This window comes from Apiospora phragmitis, assembly GCF_038363925.1.
Source record: "Apiospora phragmitis strain CBS 135458 chromosome Unknown utg000006l:1.0-5683423.0:1.0-5690449.0, whole genome shotgun sequence".
NCBI classification, from domain to species: Eukaryota; Fungi; Ascomycota; class Sordariomycetes; order Amphisphaeriales; family Apiosporaceae; genus Apiospora; species Apiospora phragmitis.
In genome coordinates this window covers 4064019-4076756 of record NW_027117404.1, presented here as the reverse complement: position 1 = coordinate 4076756, position 12738 = coordinate 4064019, and the positions used below count along the sequence as shown (strand labels likewise).

The 12738-nt window shown below is 40.2% G+C and overlaps 4 protein-coding genes across 4 annotated transcripts; all 4 read left to right on the top strand.

Moving 5' to 3' along the window:
* Positions 1–100: 100 nt before the first annotated feature.
* PG994_006487 (uncharacterized protein) lies at positions 101–604 on the top strand (the record flags this gene model as incomplete). Its single annotated transcript, XM_066857896.1, has 2 exons — positions 101–117; positions 298–604. 2 exons carry the CDS (start codon positions 101–103, stop codon positions 602–604), a joined length of 324 nt encoding a protein of 107 aa, XP_066717165.1.
* Positions 605–691: 87 nt separating this feature from the next.
* Positions 692–1418, top strand: PG994_006486 (uncharacterized protein; the record flags this gene model as incomplete). The annotated part of the gene is made up of 3 exons (XM_066857895.1): positions 692–725; positions 778–1125; positions 1219–1418. The coding sequence occupies 3 exons, from the start codon at positions 692–694 to the stop codon at positions 1416–1418; spliced, it is 582 nt and encodes a 193-aa protein (XP_066717164.1).
* A 2364-nt stretch (positions 1419–3782) lies between these two features.
* On the top strand, positions 3783–4229 carry PG994_006485 (uncharacterized protein; the record flags this gene model as incomplete). The annotated part of the gene is made up of 3 exons (XM_066857894.1): positions 3783–3876; positions 3935–4008; positions 4071–4229. 3 exons carry the CDS (start codon positions 3783–3785, stop codon positions 4227–4229), a joined length of 327 nt encoding a protein of 108 aa, XP_066717163.1.
* An 8-nt stretch (positions 4230–4237) lies between these two features.
* On the top strand, positions 4238–5140 carry PG994_006484 (uncharacterized protein; the record flags this gene model as incomplete). The annotated part of the gene is made up of 1 exon (XM_066857893.1): positions 4238–5140. One exon carries the CDS (start codon positions 4238–4240, stop codon positions 5138–5140), a length of 903 nt encoding a protein of 300 aa, XP_066717162.1.
* Between the last annotated feature and the right edge of the window lie 7598 nt (positions 5141–12738).

Here is a 12738-nt window from a genome sequence, read left to right as displayed (position 1 = left end):
TCATTCAGCTAGGAACAGAAGCAGGCACGGAGGAGAGATGATGAGGTCGCGATAGTCGCAGTATTAAACGAAAACCTAGATTGTTAGCTTGTTATGCATGATGGAAGAAGACGCCGGGTGAGCATGCTTTAATAATACATGTTCGGTTATTATCGGTTAATATACCTATTTTAAAGTACCCATACTTCCATCTAATAATACCAGCCGTTCGTGATACGTTTCCCGCTCTCCTTTCCTCCCTTCCCTCATGCTATTAATAGCGAAAACCAGCCCTCTTCACCCACATCCATCCTGAAGCCACGAGCAGTATGCGTTCCTCGCCGAGCAAGTGCTCCAGAGGAAGTATACGCGGTATTCCAAGCAGACCCCCGAACAGAAGGCGATAAGCAAGAAGCTCGGTTATCCTGCACACTTCGAGAAAGCCAGGATAGGTATCGAGGTAAACGCTCGGTTCTCGGAACAGATCGCGCAGATTGCGAGGGAGGATTACCGCACCGGCTCGCGAGCACTGGAAGACGATGAAGACGCAGAGTTCGGAGTTGTGGACCTGACGTTTGGACATATTTCGAGAGACTGGAGCACGCAAGGCGTAAAAGAGAGGTAGGCCGTGTTTCCGCCTGTTCTGGGTGGGCTTGAGCAACATTTTGGCGGGAACCAGGGAGGGAACAAGGTGCTTGTACCCGGAAGCGGTATGGGCAGGCTGGCAAGCGAAATCGCTGATCTCGGTGCGTCCATCTTACATCGTTGAGTTAAAGGCGTGACCTCACATCAGCACAGGGTACGACGTCGTGGCCAACGAGCTGGACTACGGCTCCATCTTGGCCTACCACCTGCTAACGAACCACACGAGCTCGCTGCACCAGCATACTCTGCATCCCTTCGTGACCAAATGGACGCATCAGGCCAATCCCTCTTCGCGCTACTCCGCCCTTACGGTGCCGGACCACTGGCCAAATAAGGCCGTTAAGCTCGTCGAGGGCGACTTCTTGGAGATGTTCCCCCGGGACGGTGAGTTCGACGCCGTCGTCACGCTATTCTTCATCGACATTTCCGAGAACGTGATTGACTTCCTAAGCAACATACACCGGCTGCTGAAGCCTGGTGGGGTGTGGATCAACCTTGAACGTACGTTACTGGCCCCCATTCCTTGAACACTGATACTTATACTCTTTGCTTCTGATCCGTTCACCGTCGAAACTCGGGCTGACGTTTATGCAGCGCTGAAATGGGGCACCCATACCGCTCTCCAGCTCTCCACGGAGGAAGTGCTCCAGCTGACAGATCTGCTCGGGTTCGATGTAAGCCATACGTCAAGGAAGAACATCGACAGCTTATATGCCGAGCAGCCGGACGTGTTGCTGAAGTTCACTTATGGTGAGTGCCTGCCGTTTCCTGTGAGGAATGAAGACGGTTGCTGACGGGACGGGCAGTTACGCAGTTCTGGTCCGTGACGAAGAGGGTGTAAAATAGATGCGTGATCAAGAGGTAGCTACGCCTGTCCTATGTACCACCGATTTTAACAAATCTACTCGGGCTTTTGGTAGCTGCCACTACCTCAAGCACCTCCTGCCCATGTTTATGATCAGCTCCGTAACACGCACGTTATAGTGGATAGTTCCCTCTGTAAAATTCCAATCGCAGTGGCCTCTAACTTACCCACACATATACTCGAGAACACCTGTATTCGCGGCACGCTGAAAAATGGTCTTGTTTAGATAGAAATTATATTATGACATGTAAACTACAGGGACGATACTTCGAATTACTGGTCATGCCTCCGCGTGCATATTTGATCCTTTGGCGCCATGGAATTTTCATCTGCGCCAATCTAGGCTCTACCTGAAGCTGCCTGCCCGAACTTGCTCCTTTCCTTGATTTTGGAGTGACACATCAATTAATAATCTCGATGGATCCCACCCATGCTTAATTTTATAGCTGCTTATATTTTCTCAGAGAGCTGCCTACACACACACACTTGGGAAGTGACGGAACTCGAAGGGCTCGCTTCCATATGATTATTCCAGACCTACCAGCTACTCTGTTGCCGTCTCGAGCCTATCCGGGGCGGGCTGATCTATGGTAGACTGTGGTGTAAGTGGCGTAGGATTTCACCCAAACTTGATTCCGCCAATGAACTCCGCCTGTTACGTAGCAACGGTCCCCATCGGGTGGAAAGGTGGTTGCGAATCTCCGAATTGTCGATAACGATTGATTGGAAACACGTTCTTGTGAGGGATTATCCTATCCCTATTGCGGAAAGGATCAGCACGTGCAGTAGTATAGTGGTATTCTTCCCCCCTTTTAGGTAGTATTCGTCCACTTCTGGGGCACCACGGACTGAAGTGCGGGGCAAGAGATCGCCGGATGTGACCTTGACTGGGTGCACACCATCTGCCAACTAACTTACACACATATCATATACTAGTTTCAAGCTTCTGCTAATTCATGTGATTTTCTTTTCCCCGAGCACTCGGTACCACTCATCCGATTGTTTCTTTTCTATTTCTTTTGATTTGTTCACAAGCTTCCTGGTCAAGCGATATGAAACATGCCAGGTTCTTCTTAGCCACTATCGTGCTGGCCAATACTCTGGTCTTATACTGTTTGAAGACTAGTAGGCAGCTTGGCGTCGAGGTGAAGATCAAACTGTTTCACTGTTTGGTATCAGGATGTTCACACCACCTCGCCCCATGGGCCCGGAAACGAACGGTCTAGAATAGTCTAAAATTGCCAACAGCGTGCCGCATACTACCTCTTGATCCATGTAGCGAGCTACGATAGCAGTGTTTTGACGTTCCAGACCCGCATGGAGCAGTACATGGCCCCAACGGTGTGGATGAGGAACATCCTCGTGACTATCTTGCAGTGATCGGCAAGGAATTAGGAACTCAATTTTTATAGTGCTTATTACCAAGACCGGCCATAGCAAGTGATTTGGGGGTCTGGTGACGTTCGCGCTCTACCACTCGTATATCAGCCATTTCTCCCTCTGACCAGGCCTGAAGATCCCTTGCGAACTAGCATAGGCTCACTCCTATCGAGGCATGCTTCTTGACCCACCAACGCTTCTAAATATTCGGGACGTTAGTTGGAGGAAACTTCACGTGCCCCAAAGGCTCAGGGAAAAGCCAAGATCCCGGCCGTTGAAGATCGCTGTCGCAAGATGCAATGTAATCTTGTTCTGCCGTGCTAGGCGCCAAGACTTCTGCGAGGACACTATCGGATGGTCCGATATATACATAGTGTTCACTGACAAGGATGTGGTCGCCTCTAAATAGTACAAATTGAACCCGCACCGCTGTAGGCGCGGCAGCTTTTGGCAATAAAATCGTTGCATCACCTATCCCTACCACCGCTTAAGAATAATTATCTTCATCCATTATGATGTTCAGTACAGTTTGGCTATGGGCTACCGTTGCCGCTCCCATTGTTTTGTTCTTTGGCAGGATTGTGTACAATGTGTTTTTCCATCCCTTGCGGAAGTTTCCGGGGCCTGTCATGGCTGGAGCTACCGGGCTTTGGAGGGCCTATAAGGAGGTTATACTGCAACAAAACTTAGCTCAACAGCTACTTGAGCTACATAAACAATATGGTAAGAATCAGTGTTGAGCTTGTTACTACTCTGTTTGTTAACACGTTGAGACAGGTGATATTATCCGAGTATCGCCAAATGAGGTAAGCATTTGCCTTTGGCACGAGCACTACAATCTTACCACAGTGGTTAATATCTGGGACCACAGTTGCATTTCGGAAACCCATCCGCATTTCATGAGATATACAACATGACCAAACGATGGGATAAGGACGATGAGCTATACAACGTGACCGGTTTCAAGTCTGGGTCGTTTGTCTATCGGAAGTATGCTCAGGCCAAAGGTCGGTAGCTTAATAACCCCCCTTTTCCGAATAGTAGCTTACGCCTCTAGCGCTATAGAGCGAAGAGAGGTCCTCATGCCGATGTTCTCCAAGAAAGCCATTCAGAACATCGAAGGTCTAGTGTGGCAGAATGTGAGTATTTGTCCACCCCTCAGTCGTCATCTACCTGCCACGTCTAATTGATCGGGAACTAGGCAGCCAAGCTCGCGTCTGCCATTTCGACGATGGACGGGACGCGACGATCCATAGATCTTCTCTACGCATTTCGCTCCTTCACCCTCGACACCATCATGTCCTTCACGTTCGGCAACAACATCGGCGCCCTGAGCGCGCCCGATTTCCGGACCCCCTGATCCTCGGCATGGACGCCACGCTGCCGGCCCTGCCCATGCTCAAGAACTTCAGCTGGATCCGGAAGCTGACCTACGCCTTCCCGCCCACCCTGGTGATGCAGCTGCTGCCCAACGCCGACGTCATCGCCCCGCGCTTGTACCAGGTCCGCGACATCATCCACCGCCAGCTGCAGGCGGTCCTGCACTCGCCCGAGAAGCTCGAGGACACGCCGCACCAGACCCTCTTCCACCGCATGCTCGACGCCAACGCGTGGCGGACCAAGGTGCTGCCCGACCTCACCGAGCTGCACGACGAGGGCTTCACGCTCGTATTCGCCGGCTCCAACACCGTCGCCGACACGCTGGTCATGGGCCACTGGCACCTCCTGCAGCAGCCGGAGCTCCTCAAGGCCCTGCGGGAGGAACTGCTCACCGTCTGGCCGTTCCTGGACACGCGGCCGAGCCTCGCGGACCTCGAGGCCCTCCCGCTGCTGACCGCCACCATCAAGGAGTCCCTCCGCTTCATCCCGTCGGGCGTGTCGCTGACGCGCGTCGTGCCGGCCCAGGGCGCCGTCCTCTGCGGCCAGCACATCCCCGCCGGCGCCGCCGTGGGCATGGGGATCCTGCACGTGCACCAGTCCGAGGCGATCTTCGCGGACGCGCTGGCCTTCAAGCCGGCGCGCTGGCTGCCGGGCGACCACAAGCCGCACAACCTGGAGCACTGGCTCGTGCCGTTCAGCCGGGGGCCACGCGCGTGCTTCGGCGTCAACTTGTCCATGTGCGAGCTGTACATTGCGTACGCGACGATGCTGCGCCGCTTCGACATGAGCCTCGACGGGACCACGGCCGAGGATATGCAGTGGCGGGAGTGCATCGCGGCGGCTTACCCACGGAGGCACTTGCATGCTTGGTGTCATCCTGTCGAGGCTTGATTGTTTCTGTTAGGGGTTTTGGGAGCCTGTGTCGTCTTGCGTATTTTCAATACACTATCTAGTGGCTTCGGTCGTGACTCAAATGTGCAAACTAACCCCGTCTTCAACGGAAGATTTTCAAGTGAACAAAATGGCATGTTGACGGCCCTTCATGTAGAGAAAGATACTGCCGTATATTTTCCTTGGGCGAACGCTTTCACCTGGAGGCAATATTCAATGCTACAGGTTGTCCGAGCTGTCATAGAAGTAGCTGTAAAGAGGGTATATTCCGTAGACGACTACGACGACCATTGAACTTGGATTGCACGACTAAATGAAAGTGATATTGATGAGGAATTGGAAACAGGTTTGCCCTGGTCTTTTGAGAAATGTCTGCCACACGCTGAGGTAAAGTGAAAGTCGGGAAGGCTGACAGCCTTGAAATCAACGGTACCGTTGGTAGAAGGCGTGTTCAATCAAGCTTCATTCGATTATGAGTACCGTCATATATTGAGCCGCATCAGTTAGTGTCCTTGCAAGGTGGACGGCCGGACATGACGTTGCTGACAAAGACTTACCGTGCCTGTCGTTCGGGACTTCCGTCCAGCTTTGGAGGCTATCGCCTGTTAAAGACCTTTTGAAGCAGCACGTCCAGCAATCCTATCAAGGTCAGATTTCCCCTTAATTACAAACACGGTAGGGATCTGAACTTACACCTGTGTGCTTCGGATACTAGTTTAACAAATGGCATAGTCAGTAATGTGTTAATATCGTTGGATTCCACTTACACCACGGCTTGGTCAGTTTGGTTCCTCGTTATAGCACGACTTCCAACATAGGTCATCAGCGAATACGGTCGGTAATGTAATGACCTGTAGGGGGAACAGAGGCCCTGCAAGGGGAGGAGGGCTGCTTCCAGGAGTATAAGAGGTCCCATTGTGATGCTTTAGAATTTTGTCTGTGTAGAAAAGGTCTGATTGTGAGTCTGAGCTGAGCGATACAAAAATTATTTCCTGTGGCTTTCTTTGAGCAGAGATATATATATACTGAACAACTCAGGTCTAGATCAGGCTGCGTGGTTCGAGGTTTCCGATTCTAGTACTATTCAAGTTCAAGTTTCCCAACAAGGCCTCTGATCAGGCTATGAACGGGAAGTTGACGTTGGAAGCCGCCTACAGCTAAACTGTAAAAGCTGGTCTCAAAACAAATCTGCTATCCTGTATGCACTATAAGCCAGCTGACGGTGCTACGGTCACCCCATGCAATGGCGACCCTAAAAACTAATAATAATACTATATAATAATAATACGAATAATTTAATTAAAAATTAATATAAATTTTTAAAAACACCGTTTCAGTCTCGAAACGCTTTTATAACACTTTTAATCTTAAATTTAAAGTTAGATTTAATTATAACGGCTTTCGGCACCGATAATAAAGGAGTAACAGCTTAGGGTTTCCGATATAACGCTATTTATTTCCTTCTTAATTACTATAGCATCTCGTATACGCGTAAATTTTTAGTTAAGGTTAAGTATTACTCTTTTTTTTTATTTACCTCTTTCTTTCTTTAAATTAGCTTTTAAAAGTGACTTCTCGTGCTTTAATTAACCGATCTAGCCGTCTAAAATATTTAAACTCTTTTAGAGCTTCCGGAATAAAACCCGGCGCGTCGCGTTATCGAAAATAACATTATTATTACTAAGCGTATCCGTTAATTCTTTAATTTAGCGGCTAGTTGTAAGTATTAGTAACGCTATAAAGGAGAATTATTTATTAAAAACGTCGGGGGGAGGCTTAAATAATCCTGCCTTTACCTGGTCTTTTATCCTCTAATTCCGGCTATTAAAAAGCTTATTAATATCGCGAGGAAATATACTAGTTACGGCTTAGCCGCTAGCTATTATATATAACCGAGGAGTAAACTTTTTAATTAGCTTATAATATTAAAAAAAGTTTTAATTATTTATATTTATACTATTAAACCCTATATAGTATAAAATTATTTTCCGGTATCGGTCCACCTTTATTTCGACGGCAAGTCGTTAAGGAAGATCCAGCTCCGCGCTGGTGTTCCGTAAGGCTCCCTGCTATTACCGATCCTCTTTATTCTCTATATCGCTACACTATACGAGGAGCTAGAAGCGCACGAGCAGCTTATTATCGTCGGGTTCGCAGATGATACGAATCTTATTGCCGTAAGGCCGGACCACGCTACGAATTACCGAAACCTAGAAAGAGCCTAGGAGACCTATAGCCGCTGGGCACGTACGAGAGGGATGGAGTTTAAACCTAAAAAGAGTGAGCTTATCTATTTTACTAGAGCGCGAGAAGCCTGTACGCTATAAGTACGCCTCGGAAACGCCACTATATCGCCGGTAACCTCTACGAAATTCCTTGGCGTATAGCTCTATCGGAAACTATAATAGAAGGACTATATCTTAAAAATTAAAGCGAAAATAGTAACTTAGACATTAGCTCTTACTAGGCTCGCAGCGTTAGCGTGGGGATGTTCGGTACGAAGGGCGAAAGAGCTCTATACGAAAATAATACGTAGCGTATTCGCATACGGAGCGTCGGCTTAGCACAAAGTGGCCGATACGGAAAAAGGGCTAGCCCGTAATCTTATAATAGCCCAGAACTCCTGTCTCCGGACCGTAATAGGGGTATATAAGGCGACCCCCTAATGCTACTTAGAGATTAAAGCGGCAGTTCCCCCCTTTGACCTTTATTTAAGTGCGAGGGCGGCTAGCTTCGAAATATGTACGGAGGCTACCGGGAAGTTATAACTCCTACGCGGCGCCTATATAAAAGCGGTAAAAATTATTAATAAAAAACGTAACGTAAAGAGGAAGAAATAAAAGAAACTTTAAAAGGTTATTATTAAAGCCTTTATAATTTTATAACTAAGTAACGCTTAATTAATATTAATTAAATAATAATTAAATAATTAAACGGTTAAATAAACGCTTAAAAAAATAAGAATAAAGATAGTTCTACGCTATTACTTCTATACGAGGCCGCCGCGAGCTAGCCATAAAATCGCCGCTAAACTAAAGAGCGTGCCGTCGTTACGATAATATGCTTAAGTACGAAGCTTCGGTTTTAATACAGACCCGTATTAGAAGGATAAGACTTAGGTCGTTCCTATTTACCTGCCGTATTGTTACAACCCGACCTAACCACGCGGCTAAAACCCCACTCGCCGGAACGGAACTACCATGCCCCGACCAGGCTACGACGTTACAGCCACCGACCGCATTGCTAGCTATACTAATATAAACTCCCTTATACTATAAAAGCGTATAAATATAATTACGAGGATATCCTAAATAGCGAAAGGATAGACCCGATCTAGGAAAGTAGCTAGGAAGGAGTTACGTAACGAGGAGCGACTAGATCACCGCTCTAATAAAGTGAGTTAGGAGCGACGAAATTACGACGCTTTTAAGTGAGTTATTAGAATAAATTATTATAATCTAAAGGATAGATTATTATAAACTAGCGAACGATTTAATAAATTAATAAAAAAAGAGATTAAATATATAACGATAAATATTCTTTATATATTTTATATAAATACTTTTTATTTTAATAATTAATTTAAGTATTAATTTTAATTTATTAATAAAATAAATAGTTTTAATAAAATTATTATAAATATTTTTAAATCTATACACTTTAATTACCTTCGTTTTTATAAGCTATTACTTATTATATTAATAAAAGCGACTTTTATTTTATATTTAAATATTTTTTCGTATTATTAATATAAACCTTAATACGTTTTACTAGGTTTTTTTAAAACTTAAATAATATTCGTTATATTTTAATTATTCTTATTTTTATAAGTTATTATTTAAACCTTTAAATAATAATATTATAAAAATTATATTTATATTTAACCTTAATAATACTGTCTAATAAGGAAAGACTCTTACCGCCACCCCTAGTACTTCTTAACGGGACCTTGTTATAAATATCGATAGCAACGATAATAACGATGGGCCTACCCGATAAATATTAATTAAGCGAATTAAAAAACTCGAATAAAAAAGCGTTAATTATTAATATTATTATATTAAGCTCGAAAAGGAGCGTAACGAGCTCTTAATTAAGGATACCTTAAAATAAATACCTTATAATATTAATAAGCTATATAAAAAGGTACGTTTCTTTTATATAACTATTAATATTATTTAAACCCTTATTATATTAAAAAAGGGTATAAAGATTAATATATTAACCCTTTTTAATAAAAATAAGCGAAAATTTCCGAGGTTTTTTTATTTAAATTAAAACTTATTAACGGTTTTATAAAAAAACGTTTTAAAACGTTACTTAGCGAGTTATTTATGCCGCCTCGTTCTTTAAAAATAAGGTATTCGCTTAGTTCGAACCTTATTTAAACGAATTCGTAAAAAATAATTAATAAGTTAAGCTATGCCGCACGGAGGTATAACGTATTTTCGAAAGTTATAACGGCTTCGAACAAGCCTTTAAATCACTCTTCTAGGACCCCGACGAAAAGCGACAGGCGGAAAGGGAGCTTAAGACCTTTAAATAAAAAAGATTAGCCGCTTTTTATACGGCCGAGTTCCGACGTATTATAACTCGATTAAATTATATCGAAGCTACGAAAATCATGATATATTACCGAGGACTAAAGGATAACGTTAAGGACGAACTTAGCCGGCTTGACGCCCCTTATAATTTTCTTTCGTATATAGAGCTCATTATTAAGATTAATACTTATATATATAAACGACGCCGTAAAAAATAGGACGGACTTTAATAATAAACTAGTCGAATTTAAATTAATACGAGGCGATTATATTAATATAATTATATACCGCTTAAAAATATTATAGCGTATAGTTATTATAATAAGCTTATAAATTTTAACGTTATTAAATATAATAAATAAAATAAAACACTACGCGGTATTTATTATAATTATTAAAAATTAAAATATTACGGCTAAAAATATTAAATACTAAGGAAAAACTTTTAACGAGTTTTAAAAAAGCGATACGTTAATATTATTAAGGTAAAAAATACTTTTATAATAATTATTAAAAATAATAATATTATTATAAAATATAATAATTTATTTTAAATAACTTATTATAATAATAAGTATATTTTTTATTTAGCGGATAAAAAAAGTACCGAATAATTCTTTAAAGCCTTAAAAAATAAAAAAGATTATAACCGAAGCGTTATAATAATATAAAAAAACGACCCTTTTTTTATAATAAAAATAACGATTTAATAAATAATATTACGAACTAATTAAAATAATTTATAAATTACGGATACTTAATAAATATATTTATAAACGAATTAATATACGAGATTATTAAGTTTAAAAATTTAAAAACTAACGGATAATTAATTATTTTTAATATTCCTTACCTCGATTTTAAATACTTACGCTAAATATTTATTACGGCCAGGTTTAATTAAAAAATTTATAATAATTACACCGTAAAAAATAACTTACGAATTTCTTCTATATATAAAAGATATTTTATACTCTTATAAATCTCGTATATATATAACGCTTATATAAAACACTTCGCGGAGAAACTCGAGCACGAATAATTTCCTCGAAAGATCGGTAAATAACCTATTATATAACTATACCCGGACTATACTATTAAAAAAATCCGAACATCGATCCCCAACGAACGACACGCGTACCTATTAATATAAAAAGACCTACGGTAACTACGATAATATTATTTAAAAAAACGAAATTAAAAAAAGTATGTCGAAAATTAATACCTCGAATACGTTTAAGAAAAATCGCGAACTTATAAACGTTTAAAAAAGAACGCTTAACGCTTTTAAAACGTATAAATATATACCTAATAAAAAAACCCTTTTAATATATTAAAGAATTTATAAAGCGTTTATAAATTACCGCGAACTTAATAAATTTTCGAATTATTTAAAAAACCCGAATTTTAAATATTAAGGATAGCATTTCGTACGAGGAGGAGCGTAAAAACACCCCTATTAATATATTAAGAAGCGCCTTAAAAAGAGCGGAGAGAACGATAGCGACGATACGATGATTAATCGTAAGGAATTATTAATTACTTATAAGAACAGCGTTCGGAAAATAAACGCCGCTTATTATAAAGAGACTATAATAAACGGATTAAAATAGGTCCCTATATTAAATAATAGATAATCGAGTTATTTATAAGTATATTATATTAATAATAAGCGTAAAAAGAGTTTATATTAAAACGTTACTCGATAGCGAAGCGTAAAGAAATTATATTTTATTACGAATCGTTAATTACTTTAAATTCGAATAATAAGAAAAAAACGCTCTATACCGATTTAAAACTATTAATAAAGGACTTATAACGTATAACGATAAAAAAATACGGAAAGAAATCGCGAACTTTTCGGTCGATATCGAAGGACGTTATAAACGAATTATATATAATATCACGGACGTCGCAAAATACGATATAATTTTAAAAATACCTTAATTACGAGTAAATAATTTTAAAAATACCTTAATTACGAGTAAATAATTTTAAAATTAATTAAAAAATAAGCTAATTTTAATAAAATATATTAAAAAAAGGTTTAATTAATAAGTAACGGTTTAAAATGCAACCTTTTAATAAATTTAAAGTCTTTAAAATATATATTATTATTAAAAAGCTTAAGCCGAACGTTATAACGATTATATTAAAAAAGTATCGGTAATTCGAAACACTTTTTAATAAGAAACTAAAAACAGGTTTATTACTTTATACACGGTAAAATTATAAAATACCTTTTAAAAATAAGAAGGAACCCCTATTTATATCTATATATAAACTTAACCAGGAGTACGAATAAGCCTTAAAGGAGTATATTACGAAAAACTTTAAGAAAAGAGTTATCCGGCTATCTATATTATTAATAAACTTTTTTATCTTTTTCGTTTTAAAAAAAAGTAAAAATAGGAAACTTAAATAACGTATATATATCGATTATTAAAAACCGATACCCTTTTCCTTTAATTAGCGATTTACGGAACAAGCTATTACACGTTAAGATCTTTATAATACTCGACCTCTTTAATATATATAACTTAATCCGAATTAAAAAAGGAAAAGAGTAGAAAACCGCGTTTTAAATTAAGTACGGCTATTTCGAATACTAAGCTATACCGTTTAATTTAATTAACATATTAACTAATTTTTAAACTATAATTAACTATATTTTATAAAAATACTTTAATAAATTTATTATAATATACCTTAACGATATCCTTATTTACTCCAAAAATAATAAGTAATACCGAAAACATATAAAACTAATACTTCAAAAACTATAAAACGCCAACCTACTAATCAACCTAAAAAAGAGCGAATTCTATTAACGATCCGTCACCTTCGTAAAATACATAATATCCCTAGGCGAAATCCGAATAAAACCTTCGAAAATCTTAACAATTAAAGAGTAACCCACGCCCATAAACGCTATAAAAATCAGATCCTTCTTAAAACTAGCTAATTATTACCAAATCTTCGTCCCCGGATTTAATAAAATAACGACACCCCTAACGAACCTAACAAAAAAAAATTATTCTAATAAATAAAGAA